Genomic DNA, 21,023 nt, shown 5'->3' with positions numbered 1-21,023 from the left:
AAGTGATCCGGGAACACTCCGGACTGAAAGAACCAGAAAACCCGGCACACCAAACCACACCCATCACCAGATCTATGGAATCCGGTACAAGAAGTCCTTTCCCTGATAAGGAGACCTGAACACACCGCTGATGTCCTGAAATGTGCTTCCTTGTCCAGGAGCCTGTCCTTCATCCAATCAGGAAGGAGACGCCTCTAGGGACCCCAGATAAGGGAAGCAACTACAATAGGATGAATGTGGATAGGAGATCCCCTCGGAGAACCTGTGTCTTCCCCCCCCCCCCCCCCCCCCCCGTGTCTCCTCTGGGTGACACCTATGCTCCCATATTCTCTTCATTAACCTTTGTGCCCCCCCATGTGACCTTCGTTAACCTGTATTACTCCCCTGTCCCCTCAGATAACCTGCGTCCCCGGTGTCCCCTCGGATAACCTGCGTCCCCGGTGTCCCCTCGGATAACCTGCGTCCCCGGTGTCCCCTCAGATAACCCTGCATCCCTGGTGTCCCCTCAGATAACCTGCGTCCCCGGTGTCCCCTCGGATAACCTGCATCCCTGGTGTCCCCGGTGTCACCTCGGATAACCTGCGTCCCTGGTGTCCCCAGTGTCACCTCGGATAACCTGCGTCCCTGGTGTCCCCTCAGATAACCCTGCATCCCTGGTGTCCCCTCAGATAACCCTGCATCCCTGGTGTCCCCTCAGATAACCTGCGTCCCCGGTGTCCCCTCGGATAACCTGCGTCCCTGGTGTCCCCTCAGATAACCCTGCATCCCTGGTGTCCCCTCAGATCACCTGCGTCCCTGGTGTCCCCTCAGATAACCCTGCATCCCTGGTGTCCCCTGAGATAACCTGCGTCCCTGGTGTTCCCGGTGTCCCCTGAGATAACCTGCGTCCCTGGTGTCTCCAGTGTCCTCTCAGATAACCTGTGTGGCCTACCCATGTACCAGCACTTGGGGCCATCAGACTGCCCCCTCCCCCACCTTCAGTACAAAACTCTCTGGATTTGGTAAATAGGTAAAATGGTTTTATTGTCATTTCCAGGAAAGTGTCACCATGGTGCCGTCATGTCCGATCCGAAGGTCTATGGAGAAGCTCAGACATCAGCTCTATGTTTCTCCCGCCTCCTCTTCACTGCTCTGCTGACAACAGGACAGTTCAGGTTGGCATGTGAAGCCCAGATTCCAGAGCCCACGTGACTCCTCCCCCTTTCCCCTCACTCTGTAGCCAGGGAGGGGCTTATTTTCCAGCAATGCAGCTAAAGGAGACCTGTGATGGAAGATGCTTGGCTGCAGTCCATCCGGCGAAGGAGGGTCATGTGACTTTCAGGCCTGAGAGTTCAGCATCTTCAGATGGTCAGCAATGGACGAAGTGGGAGGAGTAGAGCAATCCTCGGCTCCATGAGGGGGATTTCCCCTGACTTCTGGTGCTGCAGACATCGGGGGTCACCATACAGGAAGTCGAGGGAAATACTAGAACCCAGCAGACTTCTACTTGTATCTGAGCTGCCATTGGCGAGTTCCTCTCACTTCCTGTCTGCTGAAACCGTTGTCACTGGAACAGGAAGTGGGGGGCAATCTGTCTAATGGAGCCCCGGAGACCTCAAGGGATCCAATCCCTCCCAACTCCATCCAAAACTGGTTTGGTATACAAGGGTGCCTCCTGCTGTCACGTATTGGGGGGCCTGGAGGACAATATTGGGGTTCCACGTATTTGGGGATTTGCAGGACAATATTTGGGTTCCATGTATTTGGGGGTCTGGAGAATATTGGGGTTCAATGTATTTGGGGAGGCCTGGAGGACAATATTGGAGTTCCATGGATTGGAAGGTCTGGAGGACAATATTGGGGTTCCATATATTGGGGGGTCTCAAGGATAATATTGGGGTTCAATTTATTGGGGGGGGGCCTGGAGGACAATATTGGGGTTCCACGTATTAGGGGGTCTGGAGGACATTATTGGGGTTCCATGTATTGAGTCTGGAGGACAATATTAGGGTCCCATGTATTGGGAGGTTTGGAGGACAATATTGGGGTTCCATGTATTGGTTCTGGAGGACAATATTAGGGTTCCATATAGTGGGAGGGGTCTGGAGGACAATATTAGGGTTCCATATATTGGGGGGTCTGGAGGACAATATTGGGGTTCCATATATTGGGGGGTCTGGAGGACAATATTGGGGTTCCATGTATTGGGAGGTTTGGAGGACAATACTGGGGTTCCATGTCTTGGGAGGTTTGGAGGACAATATTGGGGTTCCATGTATTGGGAGGTTTGGAGGACAATATTGGGGTTCCATGTATTGGTTCTGGAGGACAATATTAGGGTTCCATATAGTGGGAGAGGTCTGGAGGACAATATTGGGGTTCCATGTATTGATTCTGGAGGACAATATTAGGGTTCCATATAGTGGGAGAGGTCTGGAGGACAATATTGGGGTTCCACATATTAGGGGGTCTGGAGGACATTATTGGGGTTCCATGTATTGAGTCTGGAGGACAATATTGGGGTTCCATGTATTGGGAGGTTTGGAGGACAATATTGGGGTTCCATGTATTGGTTCTGGAGGACAATATTAGGGTTCGATATAGTGGGAGGGGTCTGGAGGACAATATTGGGGTTCCATTTATTGGGGTGGTCTGGATATCAGCGTTTGATATATGGCTGCTTGTGGGTCTTCCTGGTGACAACACGAGAGGTTTGTCCTCTGGGACTTCACCAGAAGGTCACATGACCCTCCAGCGGTCAGACCTGGAAAGTTTGGTTGGTGAGGGGAAGATGTCCCTCTACACACAGCTGACTTCCTGTCATGGCGGCCCGGGGCCCAGCCTGGGGAGGGGCTACTAAAGTTTGGCACAAAATATGGCTGTCATGTCTTCCCTGTCTGTTCCATCGTCCTCATTCAGAGGCCAGGATCGGGGGGGGGGGGGGGGGTCTACCCCAAGATGGAGGCATCCGATGCATGGAAGGAGCTTCCAATCCTAAACTCCGTCTTCACAGGAACCCCCACATGGTGCTGGAGAGGAGGGGGTAGTACATCTGGAGGAGAGGTGAGAGGCCCGGACATCTTCAGAACCTCTACAATGGCTGGAGGCCGGGGGTTGGGGGCAGTGAGGAGGAACCAGAGGGGGGCGGGATTATGCCTGAACACACCAATCAGCAAATTCCAATAGAAGCCTCTGGGGGCAGCAAGAGGGAGGAAAAGGCGAGACGGTCTACTTGCCAACTTGATTGAATTAAAGTGGGGAAAGCCCACCAATAACATTTACTCCGGGGCCACCAGTGACATTTACTCCGGGGCCACAATAGATCTTTGCTATGGGGTCACAAGTAATCTTTACTCAGGAGCCACAAGGATTCTGTAGTGTGAGACCACCAGTGACCTTTACTTTGGATCCACCAGAGTTCTCTACTACAGAACCACAATTAATCTTTACTCTGGAGTAAAGGTCAGTTGTGGCCCCATAGTAAAGAACACTTGAGGCCCCTAAGTCACAATGGTTCTCTACTATGGGGTCACAAGTGACCTTTACTATAGGACACAAGCTATCTTTGCTATGGAGCCACAAGAGCCACAAGAGATCTTTCCTATCAGACCACAAGGGTCCTCTACTGTGGAATCACAAGAGATCTGTACTCAGGAACCACAAGTGTTCTTTACTGTGGGGCCACAATTGATCTTTGCTCCAGAAACACAAATGCTCTTTACTACGGGGCTGCAAGTGACCTTTACTCAGGATCCACAAATGGTCTTTCCTATGGGGCCACAAGTGTTCTTTACTGTGGGGCCACAATTGATCTTTACCATGAGGCCACAAGTGACCTTTACTTGGGATCCACAAATGATATTTACTCTGGAGCTACAAGGCTTCCCTACTATGGGGCCACAATTGTTCTTTACCATGAGGCCACAAGTGACCTTTGCTCCAGAGCCACAGGGGACATTTACCACGGGGCCACAAGAGGTCAAAGACATAAAATCCAGATCAACAGGAGAGTGAACGCGTTTCAGCCACAGAGGCCGTACTCATAGCCAGCTCCCGTTGGGCCGGATTTTAGCATCTACTCCCATAAACTACATTGGAGGATCTTTATTGGGGAATGTTGGAGTGGAGTTGAGTTGGGTTGGGTTGGGTTGGCTCACGGAGGCCGAAGCTTTGCAAAGGTGTCCCCCTTTCAGCTGAAGTAGGTGAGGTGGTTGAGCGTTGTCTATCTTTTTTGCACTTGTTCTTTACTTCAAAGACTCAAGTGTCCGATACTTCGGGGCCACATATGACATTGACTTCACAGCCATTTAGTACGGGGCCACCAGTGTTCGTTATGGCAGAGCACATCTCCAGGTAGTCATAGATTTCCTCCATCTGGATGAACATCTCCACTTCTCCTCCTGACCTGTACATATAGAATTTCCCAAACCCTGGGAAGCGGTTAGTAAATTGGTCATCGACCAGTGACCACGGTTTGTTGTCCACCATTGTATGGCACAGGAAGGTCATTCCGATGTCCCTCCATGGAACCTTCTAGATCTTAGCACCATGATGAGCACTGCTTAGTAAACATGGCCCAGCAGTCCATAGGAAGGCCACACCGAGGGCAGGAGTCCAGTAAACAATTCTTTAAGGCATCTCTCTCAGATCTGAGAGTGTTGGATTTCAGGCACTGGGGGAGGCGGCCTCTAGGTAGAGGATGGCACTGACGAAGTCTTTGATAACTGTCCCTTCCTCTCATTGGCCAGTCTCAGCAGATAATTCAAGAAGGTTCAGGAATTGAGGTATTTCAGAAAGGTCGGAGCCTCCACTGCCCATTGGACCAATAGACAGTCACCAAGTCCTCCATGTGGATGATCAGGCCACACTGACGCCCCCCATCTGCCATGCGGGGTCATTGAAGTCCTGCTCAGTCAAGTTGACGGTGTAGGGGACGTCAATGATTGCGGTGGACGGGTCGCGCTGATCGCTGGACGATCGCCAGGAGTTCAATGGCCGCAGGGCATTCTTGAACCTCTGATGAAGACAAAGCAGAGAGATTAGGAGTGCAGACAGTTCTCATTTCACTTTCATACTTCAGCCATCGGGTAGATTGTAAGCTCACATGTCCAAGGCTCTGTATTATCACCTCATTGGTGCTGGTCATGTCTCCATTAGATACATCGTACTCATTTCCATCCCCTCACCCTCCCAGCATTACTTTGTACTGCGCCACAGCAAAGGAGGGCGCTACATGACAAATTCCTCCCCACAATGTAGTCAGAAGGTGGGGAGTGGTAGATCTCCATACACATCGTCCAATGAGGGAAAAGGACTACTTACGTCTCTCAGGGTCCCGCTCTCCCGGAAGATGGCGACTCCGGCCCAGATGGGGATCTGGATGCAGCACAGGGTGCCCATACATATGCCCAGAGCCTTGCCCCAACGCGGGTACTCATAGCGCCCATAACGCAGAGGAGTGTTGTACATTTCCATGAAGATGTAGAAGAGGATGAACTACGGGAGAGGAAATCGGCATTACAAATGAGATATCTACTCCGGGACCTGACTATGGCCATAGACACCCAGAGATCTGCTACAAGGCCAGGGAAGGGGCCTCATGAGGGGCAAGAGAAAATCTGTGTGCATGAGGGAGTAGATGTCCAGTGTGGGGGGTGGAGAGGTAGCTGCTGACCCTGAACTCCCACAAGGAACCCAATCTAGAGGAGGTGAGGTCAGACACAGAGGGGATCTCCACAGGATCTCCAGTCACCGACCCCTCCACCATTCATGAAACATTTCTTCTGTTCTCATAAGATGGCCACACACTGGGAGTTTCTACTGGGTCCCTACTACCTCTTACTCCTGGGCCCCCGCACCACCTCTCACTCCTGGGCCCCTACTACCTCTTACTCCTGGGCCCCTACTACCTCTCACTCCTGGGCCCCCGCACCGCCTCTCACTCCTGGGCCTCTACCGCCTCTCACTCCTGGGCCTCTACCGCCTCTCACTCCTGGGCCCCTACTACCTCTTACTATAAGGCCCCTACCGCCTCTCACTCCTGGGCCCCTACTACCTCTTACTCCTGGGCCCCTACCGCCTCTCACTCCTGGGCCCCCGCACCGCCTCTCAGTCCTGGGCCGTTACTACCTCTTACTCCTGGGCCCCTACCGCCTCTCACTCCTGGGCCCCTACCGCCTCTCACTCCTGGGCCCCTACCGCCTCTCACTCCTGGGCCCCTACCGCCTCTCACTCCTGGGCCCCTACCGCCTCTCACTCCTGGGCCCCTACCGCCTCTCAGTCCTGGGCCTCTACCGCCTCTCAGTCCTGGGCCTCTACCGCCTCTCAGTCCTGGGCCCCTACCACCTCTTAACACCTATACTACCTCTTACTCCTGGGCCCCTACCGCCTTCCACTCCTGGGCCCCCGCACCACCTCTCACTCCTGGGCTTCTACCGCCTCTCAGTCCTGGGCCATTACTACCTCTTACTCCTGGGCCTCTACCGCCCAGTACAGGTGTACGGGGTGTGTTCAGGTGTAGGTGGGAGGGTACAGGTGTAGGTGGGAGGGTACAGGTGTATGGGGTGTTCAGGTGTAGGTGGGAGAGTACAGGTGTACGGGGTGTTCAGGTGTAGGTGGGAGGGTACAGGTGTATGGGGTGTTCAGGTGTAGGTGGGAGGGTACAGGTGTATGGGGTGTTCAGGTGTAGGTGGGAGAGTACGGGTGTACGGGGTGTGTTCAGGTGTAGGTGGGAGGGTACGGGTGTAGGTGGGAGGGTACGGGTGTACGGGGTGTTCAGGTGTAGGTGGGAGGGTACGGGTGTACGGGGTGTTCAGGTGTAGGGGGGAGGGTACAGGTGTACGGGGTGTTCAGGTGTAGGGGGGAGGGTACAGGTGTAGGTGGGAGGGTACGGGTGTACGGGGTGTTCAGGTGTAGGTGGGAGGGTACGGGTGTACAGGTGTAGGTGGGAGGGTACGGGTGTACGGGGTGTAGGTGGGAGGGTACGGGTGTACGGGGTGTTCAGGTGTAGGTGGGAGGGTACAGGTGTATGGGGTGTTCAGGTGTAGGTGGGAGGGTACAGGTGTATGGGGTGTTCAGGTGAAGGTGGGAGGGTACGGGTGTACAGGTGTAGGTGGGAGGGTACGGGTGTACGGGGTGTTCAGGTGTAGGTGGGAGGGTACAGGTGTACGGGGTGTTCAGGTGTAGGTGGGAGGGTACGGGTGTACGGGGTGTTCAGGTGTAGGTGGGAGGGTACGGGTGTACGGGGTGTAGGTGGGAGGGTACGGGTGTACGGGGTGTTCAGGTGTAGGTGGGAGGGTACAGGTGTACGGGGTGTTCAGGTGTAGGTGGGAGGGTACAGGTGTATGGGGTGTTCAGGTGAAGGTGGGAGGGTACGGGTGTACGGGGTGTTCAGGTGTAGGTGGGAGGGTACAGGTGTACGGGGTGTTCAGGTGTAGGTGGGAGGGTATGGGTGTACGGGGTGTTCAGGTGTAGGGGGGAGGGTACAGGTGTAGGTGGGAGGGTACGGGTGTACGGGGTGTTCAGGTGTAGGGGGGAGGGTACAGGTGTAGGTGGGAGGGTACGGGTGTACGGGGTGTTCAGGTGTAGGGGGGAGGGTACAGGTGTAGGTGGGAGGGTACAGGTGTATGGGGTGTTCAGGTGTAGGGGGGAGGGTACAGGTGTACGGGGTGTTCAGGTGTAGGGGGGAGGGTACAGGTGTAGGTGGGAGGGTACGGGTGTACGGGGTGTTCAGGTGTAGGGGGGAGGGTACAGGTGTAGGTGGGAGGGTACAGGTGTACGGGGTGTTCAGGTGTAGGGGGGAGGGTACAGGTGTACGGGGTGTTCAGGTGTAGGGGGAGGGTACAGGTGTACGGGGTGTTCAGGTGTAGGGGGGAGGGTACAGGTGTATGGGGTGTGTTCGGGTGTAGGTGGGAGGGTACGGGTGTAGGTGGGAGGGTACAGGTGTATGGGGTGTTCAGGTGTAGGGGGGAGGGTACAGGTGTACGGGGTGTTCAGGTGTAGGGGGGAGGGTACAGGTGTAGGTGGGAGGGTACGGGTGTACGGGGTGTAGGTGGGAGGGTACGGGTGTACGGGGTGTTCAGGTGTAGGTGGGAGGGTACAGGTGTACGGGGTGTTCAGGTGTAGGTGGGAGGGTACAGGTGTATGGGGTGTTCAGGTGAAGGTGGGAGGGTACGGGTGTACGGGGTGTTCAGGTGTAGGTGGGAGGGTACAGGTGTACGGGGTGTTCAGGTGTAGGTGGGAGGGTATGGGTGTACGGGGTGTTCAGGTGTAGGGGGGAGGGTACAGGTGTAGGTGGGAGGGTACGGGTGTACGGGGTGTTCAGGTGTAGGGGGGAGGGTACAGGTGTAGGTGGGAGGGTACGGGTGTACGGGGTGTTCAGGTGTAGGGGGGAGGGTACAGGTGTAGGTGGGAGGGTACAGGTGTATGGGGTGTTCAGGTGTAGGGGGGAGGGTACAGGTGTACGGGGTGTTCAGGTGTAGGGGGGAGGGTACAGGTGTAGGTGGGAGGGTACGGGTGTACGGGGTGTTCAGGTGTAGGGGGGAGGGTACAGGTGTAGGTGGGAGGGTACAGGTGTACGGGGTGTTCAGGTGTAGGGGGGAGGGTACAGGTGTACGGGGTGTTCAGGTGTAGGGGGAGGGTACAGGTGTACGGGGTGTTCAGGTGTAGGGGGGAGGGTACAGGTGTATGGGGTGTGTTCGGGTGTAGGTGGGAGGGTACGGGTGTAGGTGGGAGGGTACAGGTGTATGGGGTGTTCAGGTGTAGGGGGGAGGGTACAGGTGTACGGGGTGTTCAGGTGTAGGGGGGAGGGTACAGGTGTAGGTGGGAGGGTACGGGTGTACGGGGTGTTCAGGTGTAGGTGGGAGGGTACGGGTGTACGGGGTGTTCAGGTGTAGGTGGGAGGGTACGGGTGTAGGTGGGAGGGTACAGGTGTACGGGGTGTTCAGGTGTAGGGGGGAGGGTACAGGTGTAGGTGGGAGGGTACAGGTGTATGGGGTGTTCAGGTGTAGGTGGGAGGGTACGGGTGTAGGTGGGAGGGTACGGGTGTACGGGGAGTTCAGGTGTAGGTGGGAGGGTACGGGTGTACGGGGAGTTCAGGTGTAGGTGGGAGGGTACGGGTGTAGGTGGGAGGGTACGGGTGTACGGGGAGTTCAGGTGTAGGTGGGAGGTTACGGGTGTACGGGGTGTTCAGGTGTAGGGGGGAGGGTACAGGTGTACGGGGTGTTCAGGTGTAGGGGGGAGGGTACAGGTGTACGGGGTGTTCAGGTGTAGGGGGAGGGTACAGGTGTACGGGGTGTTCAGGTGTAGGGGGGAGGGTACAGGTGTATGGGGTGTGTTCGGGTGTAGGTGGGAGGGTACGGGTGTAGGTGGGAGGGTACAGGTGTATGGGGTGTTCAGGTGTAGGGGGGAGGGTACAGGTGTAGGTGGGAGGGTACAGGTGTATGGGGTGTTCAGGTGTAGGTGGGAGGGTACAGGTGTATGGGGTGTTCAGGTGTAGGTGGGAGGGTACAGGTGTATGGGGTGTTCAGGTGTAGGTGGGAGGGTACGGGTGTAGGTGGGAGGGTACGGGTGTACGGGGAGTTCAGGTGTAGGTGGGAGGGTACGGGTGTAGGTGGGAGGGTACGGGTGTACGGGGAGTTCAGGTGTAGGTGGGAGGGTACGGGTGTAGGTGGGAGGGTACGGGTGTACGGGGAGTTCAGGTGTAGGTGGGAGGGTACGGGTGTACGGGGAGTTCAGGTGTAGGTGGGAGGTTACGGGTGTATGGGGTGTTCAGGTGTAGGTGGGAGGGTACGGGTGTATGGGGTGTTCAGGTGTAGGTGGGAGGGTACGGGTGTATGGGGTGTTCAGGTGTAGGTGGGAGGTTACGGGTGTACGGGGAGTTCAGGTGTAGGTGGGAGGTTACGGGTGTATGGGGTGTTCAGGTGTAGGTGGGAGGGTACGGGTGTAGGTGGGAGGGTACGGGTGTACGGGGTGTTCAGGTGTAGGTGGGAGGGTACGGGTGTATGGGGTGTTCAGGTGTAGGTGGGAGGGTACGGGTGTACGGGGAGTTCAGGTGTAGGTGGGAGGGTACGGGTGTACGGGGTGTGTTCAGGTGTAGGTAGGTTCTCACGTCGGTACGTTCGCAGGGGGGGGGGGTACACTCTCAGGGCGGTAATATCTCAGTTACGAATCCTCGGGATGGGAGAAGTCTGGGTTCTGGTCGTTCGTCCCTCAGCACATACTGAACATTCGTTCTGCTCAGTCCCCATCCAGCCTCAGGATGGTGACAGCTGACCTGCCGTGTGGTCTATGGTGTCACTCACCAGCAGGAGGAGCGGAGTGCAGAATACCCAGCATGCCTTGAAGTAGAGGAGGAGTTTGGTGCACCAGGGAGGGCAGCGGCAAACCATATCCACAATGTCCTGACAGAACTGATTGACACCTGAGAGCCGGGAGAGGAAACAAACTTCAATAAATCACAGAAAGAACATCAGGAAAAACAGACATTCCATACCCCTCCCACAATGGGGAGATTCCCCCCACCCCCCAGTCGTTGGTGTCTCTGCCCCTCCCACAATGGGGAGATTCCCCCCACCCCCCAGTCGTTGGTGTCTCTGCCCCTCCCACAATGGGGAGAGTCCCCCCACCCCCCAGTCGTTGGTGTCTCTGCCCCTCCCACAATGGGTGGGGAGATTTCCCCCCCAGTCGTTGGTGTCTCTGCCCCTCCCACAATGGGGAGATTCCCCCCACCCCCCAGTCGTTGGTGTCTCTGCCCCTCCCACAATGGGGAGATTCCCCCCACCCCCCAGTCGTTGGTGTCTCTGCCCCTCCCACAATGGGTGGGGAGATTTCCCCCCCAGTCGTTGGTGTCTCTGTCCCTCCCACAATGGGGAGATTCCCCCCCAGTCGTTGGTGTCTCTGCCCCTCCCACAATGAGGAGATTTCCCCCCAGTAGTTGTGTCTCTGCCCCTCCCACAATGAGGAGATTTCCCCCCCCAGTCGTTGGTGTCTCTGCCCCTCCCACAATGGGGAGATTCCCCCACAGTCGTTGGTGTCTCTGCCCCTCCCACAATGGGGAGATTCCCCCCCAGTCGTTGGTGTCTCTGCCCCTCCCACAATGAGGAGATTTCCCCCCCCAGTCGTTGGTGTCTCTGCCCCTCCCACAATGAGGAGATTTACCCCCCAGTCATTGGTGTCTCTGCCCCTCCCACAATGGGTGGGGAGATTCCCCCCCCCCAGTCATTGGTGTCTCTGCCCCTCCCACAATGGGGAGATTTCCCCCCAGTCATTGGTGTCTCTGCCCCTCCCACAATGGGGAGATTTCCCCCCCAGTCGTTGGTGTCTCTGACCCTCCCACAATGGGGTGATTTCCCCCCAGTCATTGGTGTCTCTGCCCCTCCCACAATGGGGAGATTTCCCCCCCAGTCGTTGGTGTCTCTGACCCTCCCACAATGGGGTGATTTCCCCCCAGTCATTGGTGTCTCTGCCCCTCCCACAATGGGGAGATTTCCCCCCCAGTCGTTGGTGTCTCTGACCCTCCCACAATGGGGTGATTTCTCCCCCAGTCATTGGTGTCTTTGCCCCTCCTACAATGGGGAGATCTCCTGCAGTAATTATAATAAACTCCCCCAGGTGTGGCCCCTCTGGTTGGGCCCCTCAGTTGTGGCCCCTCAGGTTGGGCCCCTAGTCTCTCCAGTCTCTGGGGTGATGAAGGATAGATAATCATTCTCAGACACAGACGAAGTAAATGATTTGCAGTGGACTACGAAGTCCATTCTGTGCTCCAATGATGTTCCCTTGATGGTGGTGTCCCCTTGAAGGACGGAGCTCTGATCAGCCTGACCACAACTGACCCTCAAGCATCGTCATACCTGGGGGGTATCAACAACTCATGGCCCCCGCCCCCCCTACACACGTTGAACTAGGAACTCCACCCCAAGTGTGTCTCTGCCAAATTCCCGTCCACCAGCTTGAGGAACCTTCAATGGACCTTCTACACACCAGGAGATCTCCTCTGGAAACCATCTACAATCTCCACCATTGATGGAGCCGTCCTTGTCCCCCCATGGTAGAGCGCTGGGTTGTCTCTGCTTACCGGTCTGCCATGCCAACGGGCCGCCCGCCCGCCCCCCCCCCCCCGCAACCACATGAACGGAAAAACAGGATTCTAACTATAGCCGATGCGCTTACCAGCTACTAGCTGACCCATCCGGGGCCACAGTCAGCTGCACTCACCATAGAAGAAGGCCATGCCAAGACACATGAAGAGGGTGATGATGATGAGGCCGAAGCTGGTGCTGTACGAGTCAATCAGGGTGAACCAATAGATGCCGCCCTGGGAGGAGAAGGTAGGTATTAGACCAGGGAACCAATCTCACTGACCTTCTATCCAACTTGGGGGGGGGGGGGGGGTTGGGAATACAATTCATCATATCGAACGATCATAAACCCCCAGAATCATATAATACCCCCAGAATCATAGAATACCCCCCCCAGCTGTCCTCCCAATATGAAGATGGGAATGAAAGGGTCCCTCAGATGAAGATGTTTTTGCTGTGTTTGCCCCCCCCCCCCCCCCCCCGTTTGAAGTCATTTTTCCTCAACAGGTTGAAGTTCGATGTGGAAAAAAAAGAAATTTCAAAACTAGGAAAGACGAAGCAACGAAGAAAAGATCCCCCCAGGGAACGGAGTTGTCTCCCCTCTGCTGAACGCCATGATGGAGGTGGTGGGATCTATCTCCTCCACTCTGGACGGGGGGTGTATAGAAAAGGGTGACCATGACTCCACCCCGAGTCTGAAGGAGTCCTCCACCTTTATCGGAATTCGGTGAAGACCGGCCGAGAGACTGCAGAGATTGTGTTGGGATCAGGGCTGAGATGATCCCCACCTTACAACATGGATTTCAGGAGACAAAGAGAGAGGCCTTCAGAAGCTTTTCTGGTAGCAAAGAGATCCCTCTGAGATGTTCATGGTGTCCCGAGGACTTCTATCAGACAAAACCGAGGCCTGGCCTCAACAGAAGTCGCTGTCGCATGGTCTTACCCCAGATTCTGAACTTGTTCCATCAAGGAGAGCCATCTTACTCCAATATCCTCCAGTCATGGTGTTGGGTCTTCACCCAGGACCCTCATCACCCAGGACCCTCATCACCCAGGATCCTCATCACCCAGGACCCTCATCACCCTGGACCCTCATCACCCTGGACCCTCATCACCCTGGACCCTCATCACCCAGGACCCTCATCACCCAGGATCCTCATCACCCAGGACCCTCATCACCCAGGATCCTCATCACCCAGGACCCTCATCACCCTGGACCCTCATCACCCTGGACCCTCATCACCCTGGACCCTCATCACCCAGGACCCCAAACATACAAGTGGCCCTCACGAGGGAAGACCTACACTTAGAAAATATCATGACCAATGCCAACATCAACTGAGATCTCCAATGATGCCATGCGATCTCACCTCACAAGATGACTGAGGACCACCGGCTGAAGGACTACACTGTGCCTGGCTGCGGAGCGAAGCGTGGGGAAACCGGGGCAAACATACCTTACAACATGGATTTCAGGAGACAAAGCAGCTCCGGTCAGATCTCCGGGTCGTTCAGCAGAGGTAACGTTTCCTCTTCAGGATTCAAGAACCCAACCAAGACAACTCTGCAATGGATGAGCCCCACCATAACCCCGCCCCCATCCCAAAATCGATTTCCGTCCTTCACATCCTCCCACCCTTCTCCTATCTGCTGGCTGAGTGTGTGGTTAGTGGAAAATGAAGCAACTCGATCCAAATCCAACCAGAAATGAATGATCCAAGAGAGAGGCCTTCAGAAGCTTTTCTGGTAGCAAAGAGATCCCTCTGAGATGTTCATGGTGTCCCGAGGACTTCTATCAGACAAAACCGAGGCCTGGCCTCAACAGAAGTCGCTGTCGCATGGTCTTACCCCAGATTCTGAACTTGTTCCATCAAGGAGAGCCATCCTACCCCAATATCCTCCAGTCATGGTGTTGGGTCTTCACCCAGGACCCTCATCACCCAGGACCCTCATCACCCAGGATCCTCATCACCCAGGACCCTCATCACCCTGGACCCTCATCACCCTGGACCCTCATCACCCTGGACCCTCATCACCCTGGACCCTCATCACCCAGGACCCTCATCACCCAGGACCCTCATCACCCAGGACCCTCATCACCCTGGACCCTCATCACCCTGGACCCTCATCACCCTGGACCCTCATCACCCTGGACCCTCATCACCCTGGACCCTCATCCCGTTGTGCGATTTGCAGATAAGAACGCCACATTATATGACCTTGGACCTCCGCTTCAGCCTCATCATGAAGACTTTTGTAGCGCCCTCTTAGGTAGGTGCTAGGATGTGTATAGTCTGGTCTGCTCATGCTCCTCCGGTGGTGTTGATTAGTCAGGTCTGCTCATGCTGCTCCGGTGCAGTTGATTGGTCAGGTCTGCTCATGCTCCTTCGGTGCCCTTGATTAGTCAGGTCTGCTAATGCTTCTTTGGTGCTGTTGATTGGTCAGATCTGCTCATGCTCCTCTGGTGCTGTTGATCGGTCAGGTCTGCTCATACTCCTCTGGTCCCGTTGATTAGTCAGGTCTGCTCATGCTGCTCCGGTGCAGTTGATTGGTCAGGTCTGCTCATGCTCCACTGGGTCCTTGATTAGTCAGGCCTGCTCATTCTTCTTTGGTGCTGTTGATTGGTCAGGTCTGCTCATGCTCCTCCGGTGCTGTTGATTGGTCAGGTCTGCTCATGCTGCTCTGGTGCTGTTGATTGGTCAGGTCTGCTCATGCTCCTCTGGTCCCATTGATTAGTCAAGTCTGCTCATGCTCCTCTGGTGCTGTTGATCGGTCAGGTCTGCTCATGCTCCTCTGGTCCCGTTGATTGGTCAGGTCTGCTCATGCTGCTCCGATGCAGTTGATCGGTCTGGTCTGCTCATGCTCCACTGGTGTCCTTGATTAGTCAGGTCTGCTCATTCTTCTTTGGTGCCGTTGATTGGTCAGGTTTGCTCATGCTCCTCCGGTGCTGTTGATTAGTCAGGTCTGCTCATGCTTCTATGGTGCTGTTGATTGGTCAGGTCTGCTCATGCTGCTCCGGTCCCATTGATTGGTCAGGTCTGCTCATGCTGCTCCGGAGCTGTTGGAGTTGGTCTGAGTTCCTCAGGGAGCTATGAGAACCTTCCAGGACACGGGTAGGAGCTTGGCAAGTGAACAGCATGAATATGGATACATCCCTGGCCAATTGCAGGGGATGGTGGCCCCATTGCATGCTGGGAGTGGTATTCATGTTCTGTGGTCACATGGGTTCAGTGCTTTTCCCTGGAGAGGATTGCACCAAGCCAGGCTGGAGGCAGGCTGCCTCTCCTGGCACGTGCCACCATGTGGGCCTCAGATGGGCGACCTGAGGTTAGGAAGAGTACGCCGACTGAGGGGAGCCCTCTGCCAAAGATCTGTCTGATATCACCGGAGGGAGAGTCTCTTAGAAGATGGCAACCATTCTGTCCTCGGGCTGGTGAGGGAACTTGGGGACATTGTTTTCCCTTGTCTGCTTTGCTGTCCCTCTGGTGCTTGATGGTCAGCGTGGGTCTGAGAACAGGCAACACTGGCTGGTGCTCTGAAGAGTTTGTCCGATTGGCTACGTCACCTTTGGGCTGTGGCAGTGTTCCGTAACCGGCCTATACCCGAGGAGCTCAGCCCTGCAACTACTACTACTGCTGCAAAAAAGGGACTTGGTCACAAGTAGACGTCTACTATCTGCTTCAGCTACGGGACCAGCTAGATGTCCTCAGATGTGAAGAGCTCTAATCATGGAGGATCCGGCTCCCCATCCCGATCCCCAGTCCTACAATAAAACTACAAAAACAAACGTCCTCTAGACCGGTCATTGGAGACAACCAGCAGAAGTGCGTGTATTCGGCTGAAGGACTACGCTGTGCCTGGCTGCGGACTGGGGAAACCGGGGCAAACAGACAAGTGGCCCTCACGAGGGAAGACCTACACTTAGAAAATATCATGACCAATGCCAACATCAACTGAGACCTGCAATGATGCCATGCGATCTCACCTCACAAGACGTTTGAGGACCACCAGCTGAAGGACTACACTGTGCCTGGCTGTGGAGTGAAGCGTGGGGAAACCGGGGCAAACATACAAGTGGCCCTCACGAGGGAAGACCTACACTCAGTCATCTGGTGAGATCGCATGGCATCATTGGAGGTCTCAGAAAATATCATGACCAACGCCAACTGAGATCTCCAATGATGCCATGTGATCTCACCTCACAAGACGTCTGAGGACCACCGGCTGAAGGACTACACTGTGCCTGGCTGCGGAGCGAAGCGTGGGGAAACCGGGGCAAACATACAATCGGCCCTCACGAGGGAAGACCTACACTTAGAAAATATCATGACCAATGCCAACATAAACTGAGACCTCCAATGATGCCATGCGATCTCACCAGATGACTGAGTGTAGGTCTTCCCTCGTGAGGGCCGCTTGTATGTTTGCCCCGGTTTCCCCACTCTTCGTTCCCCAGCCAGGCACAGCATAGTCCTTCAGCTGGTGGTCCTCAGTCATCTGAGGTGAGATCTCATGGCATCATTGGAGGTCTCAGTTGATGTTGGCATTAGTCATGATATTTTCTGAGACCTCCAATGATGCCATGTGATCTCACCAGATGACTGAGGACCACCAGCTGAAAGACTATGCTGTGCCTGGCTGCGGAGCGAAGAGTGGGGAAACTGGGGCAAACATACAAGCGGCCCTCCCAAGGGTAGACCTACACGTAGTTGATGTTGGCATTGGTCATGATATTTTCTAAATGTAGGTCTACCCTCGTGAGGGCCGCTTGTATGTTTGCCCCGGTTTCCCCACTCTTCGCTCCCCAGCCAGGCACAGCATAGTCCTTCAGCTGGTGGTCCTCAGTCGTCTGAGGTGAGATCCCATGGCATCATTGGAGGTCTCAGTTGATGTTGGCATTGGTCATGATATTTTCTGAGACCTCCAATGATGCCATGCAATCTCACCTCACCAGACGACTGAGGACCACCGGCTGAAGGACTATGCTGTGCCTGGCTGTGGAGCGAAGAGTGGGAAAACTGGGCAAACATACAAGCAACCCTCACGAGGGTCATTGACCAGAACTACCCACCTTACGGATAGCAAAGAAGATCGGTCAGTGGGAACTTCCATGGGAGGCAGAAGTCGCTCATTACTCAAAGAACCCCGAGCAACCTCTGGAGGAACCCTCTGGAGCAACCTCTGGAGGAACCCTGGTTGAGTAAACCCCGGCATGGACCAAGGTTTTGGGAGAGGTACCGAGTGGTCCTGTGTCACGGTCTGTGAACTTTCTTTTATTAGGAACCCGTGAGTAGGAACGTCCTTCATGCCCCTCCACACGAAGCTAGTCCTCACTATATAGCAATGGCCTCACCTCGGTGACCAGCAGAAGTCCCATCAAGTAGAAGAAGAAGCAGAGTGCCCCCAGGAACATCGTCTTCCGTTTCCAGTCCCGGAGTGCAGGGAACTCGTCCAGTATGGCCGTCGTGATCCCCTCCATATTTCCAAACTTGTAGAGGAAAGAGAAGAGAGTCGTGAGGATCCAGAGTATGATGGACTACAGGACATGGATCCAGAGTGTGATGGACTACAGGACATGGATCCAGAGTGTGATGGACTACAGGACATGGATCCAGAGTGTGATGGACTACAGGACATGGATCCAGAGTGTGATGGACTACAGGACATGGATCCAGAGTGTGATGGACTACAGGACATGGATCCAGAGTGTGATGGACTACAGGACATGGATCCAGAGTGTGATGGACTACAGGCCATGGATCCAGAGTGTGATGGACTACAGGACATGGATCCAGAGTGTGATGGACTACAGGACATGGATCCAGAGTGTGATGGACTACAGGACATGGATCCAGAGTGTGATGGACTACAGGACAAGGATCCAGAGTGTGATGGACTACAGGACAAGGATCCAGAGTGTGATGGACTACAGGACATGGATCCAGAGTGTGATGGACTACAGGACATGGATCCAGAGTGTGATGGACTACAGGACATGGATCCAGAGTGTGATGGACTACAGGACAAGGATCCAGAGTGTGATGGACTACAGGACATGGATCCAGAGTACGATGGACTACAGGACATGGATCCAGAGTACGATGGACTACAGGACATGGATCCAGAGTACGATGGACTACAGGACATGGATCCAGAGTGTGATGGACTACAGGACATGGATCCAGAGTGTGATGGACTACAGGACAAGGATCCAGAGTATGATGGACTACAGGACATGGATCCAGAGTATGATGGACTACAGGACATACACCAATGTTGGTCAGCTTGTCACCCAGGGCTATAGAAGGCCTGTCTCAGGTAGGTGCTCAGTAGGGACACTAACCCTATAGAATGACAGTCCCAGGTAGGTGATCAGTAGGGACACTAACCCCGTAGAAGACCAGTCCCAGGTAGGTGCTCAGTAGGGACACCAACCCTATAGAAGGCCAGTCCCAGGTAGGTGATCAGTAGGGACACCCACCCTATAGAAGGCCAGTCCCAGGTAGGTGATCAGTAGGGACACCCACCCCACAGAAGGCCAGTCCCAGGTAGGGGCTCAGCAGGGATACCCACCCCATAGAAGGCATGCCCCAGGTAGGTGCTCAGTAGACACCAGCCCTATAGAAGGCCAGTACCAGGTAGGTGCTCAGTAGGGACACCAGCCCTATAGAAGGCCAGTCCCAGGTAGGTGCTCAGTAGGGACACCAGCCCTATAGACCATTCCCAGGTAGGTGATCAGTAGGGACACCCATCCTATAGAAGGCCAGTCCCAGGTAGGTGATCAGTAGGGACACCCACCCCACAGAAGGCCAGTCCCAGGTAGGTGCTCAGCAGGGATACACACCCCATAGAAGGCATGTCCCAGGTAGGTGCTCAGTAGACACCAGCCCTATAGAAGGCCCGTACTAGGTAGGTGCTCAGTAGGGACACCAGCCCTATAGAAGGCCAGTCCCAGGTAGGTGCTCAGTAGGGACACCAGCCCTATAGACCATTCCCAGGTAGGTGCTCAGTAGGGACACCCACCCTACAGAAGGCCAGTCCCAGGTAGGTGCTCAGCAGGGATATCAACCCTCTAGAAGGCCAGTCCCAGATGGGTGCTCAGTAGGGACACCAGCCCTATAGACCAGTCCCAGGTAGGTGCTCAGCAGGGACATCAACCCTATAGAAGGCCAGTCCCAGGTAGGTGTTCAGTAGAGACACCGGTAATAAAGAAGGCCAGTCCCAGGTAGGTGCTCAGCAGAGACACCCACCCCATAGAAGGCCAGTCCCAGGTAGGTGCTCAGCAGGGACACCCAACCCATAGAAGGCCAGTCCCAGGTAGGTGCTCAGCAGGGACACCAACCCCATAGAAGGCCATTCAGAGGTAGGTGCTCAGTAGAAACACCAACCCCATAGAAGGCCAGTCCCAGGTAGGTGCTCAGAGACACCAGCCCTATAGAAGGAAAGTCCCAGGTAGGTGCTCAGCAGGGACACCCAACCCATAGAAGGCCAGTCCCAGGTAGGTGCTCAGCAGAGACACCAACCCCATAGAAGGCCATTCAGAGGTAGGTGCTCAGTAGAGACACCAACCCCATAGAAGGCCAGTCCCAGGTAGGTGCTCAGAGACACCAGCCCCATAGAAGGCCAGTCCCAGGTAGGTGCTCAGAGACACCAGCCCCATAGAAGGCCAGTCCCAGGTAGGTGCTCAGCAGAGACACCAACCCCATAGAAGGCCATTCAGAGGTAGGTGCTCAGTAGAGACACCAACCCCATAGAAGGCCAGTCCCAGGGAGGTGCTCAGAGACACCAGCCCATAGAAGGCCAGTCCCAGGTATGTGCTCAGCAGAGACACCAGCCCATAGAAGGCCAGTCCCAGGTAGGTGCTCAGCAGGTACAACAGCCCCATAGAAGGCTAGTCCCAGGTAGGTGCTCAGCAGGGACACAGCCTGTGTTCCTAGAGGTCATGGAACCCCTCATGGAGCTCAGGAGAAATGTTGGGGTCACAATCACTCCAAGCCGAGTCCATTCTCCATACAGAAAGGTTTTCTGCAGCTCCAATCAGCTCATAGAACATACAGGGGACAACCTGATTGGTCGGCTCGCACTCTGGTAATAGGACATAATGTCCACCTTTGGCATCGTTCTCACTTCCAGCCAGCAGGTGGTGCAGCTCAGGCAGGTCTTTTCCAGGACATTTTACTGCTGTGCTGTGAATTGTCTTCAGACTTCCTATGGGGAACACGCAGATAAATGTGCGTACAACGAGACGTGTAATGGACGACCTCAGGAGGACTCACTTACCAGAGTGTCCACTCCCAGCGTGAAGAGCATCAAGAAAAACAAGATGGACCAGAAGACCGAGCCAGGAAGAAGAGCAAGGGCTTCTGGGTAGGCAACAAATGCTAAGCCAGGGCCTGCGGGGAGACAATGGGCGGTTATTGGGGTCAATGTAGGTCATTTCCATCTATGGTGTCACCACCACCCCATCCTAGGTCTGACCTCCATATTCAGGAGGACATCTGACCTTCTCCTGGCCTCTGATTGGTGGGGAAGCATTGGTGCCATTGTGTGAACAGATTTATAATATCTGGAAATGGGAAGGCGGATTACGGTGATTGCCGAGGGATTCGAGTTCTGCGGACCTTCTACCAGACAGCTGGATGGTAAATCCAACTTCAAAACTGAGGTTCAGGGATTAGGATGGGGTTCAGGGATTAGGAGATGGTTCAGGGATTAGGATGAGGTTCAGGGATTAGGAGACGGTTCAGGGATTAGGATGGGGTTCAGGGATTAGGAGACGGTTCAGGGATTAGGTGGAGGTTCAGGGATTAGGATGGGGTTCAGGGATTAGGATGGGGTTCAGGGATTAGGAGATGGTTCAGGGATTAGGTGGAGGTTCAGGGATTAGATGGAGGAGGTTCAGGGATTAGGTGGAGGTTCAGGGATTAGATGGAGGAGGTTCAGGGATTAGGTGGAGGAGATTCAGGG

The 21,023-nt window shown here is 55.0% G+C and overlaps 1 protein-coding gene across 1 annotated transcript in view; it reads right to left on the bottom strand.

Annotated features, from left to right (window-relative positions):
• Positions 1–997: 997 nt before the first annotated feature.
• Positions 998–21,023, bottom strand: part of LOC149430608 (sodium-dependent proline transporter-like) — a 54,092-nt gene continuing 34,066 nt past the window's right edge. Inside the window, exons 10-15 of the mRNA XM_089666195.1 lie at positions 20,337–20,449; positions 17,410–17,544; positions 12,193–12,292; positions 10,281–10,399; positions 5,302–5,475; positions 998–4,995 (exon numbers count right to left, since the gene is read on the bottom strand). Coding sequence (XP_089522321.1) covers positions 4,837–4,995; positions 5,302–5,475; positions 10,281–10,399; positions 12,193–12,292; positions 17,410–17,544; positions 20,337–20,449 — 800 coding nt within the window. The 3' untranslated portion in view covers positions 998–4,836. The remainder of the gene's footprint in view (positions 4,996–5,301; positions 5,476–10,280; positions 10,400–12,192; positions 12,293–17,409; positions 17,545–20,336; positions 20,450–21,023) is intronic.

The sequence above is a fragment of the Staurois parvus genome, unplaced genomic scaffold, assembly GCF_062004578.1.
Source record: "Staurois parvus isolate SC_StPar_1 unplaced genomic scaffold, SC_StPar_1.0 ptg002597l, whole genome shotgun sequence".
NCBI lineage: Eukaryota > Metazoa > Chordata > Amphibia > Anura > Ranidae > Staurois > Staurois parvus.
The sequence above is the reverse complement of the archived record's forward strand: the minus strand, read 5'-3'. Positions and strand labels throughout refer to the sequence as shown.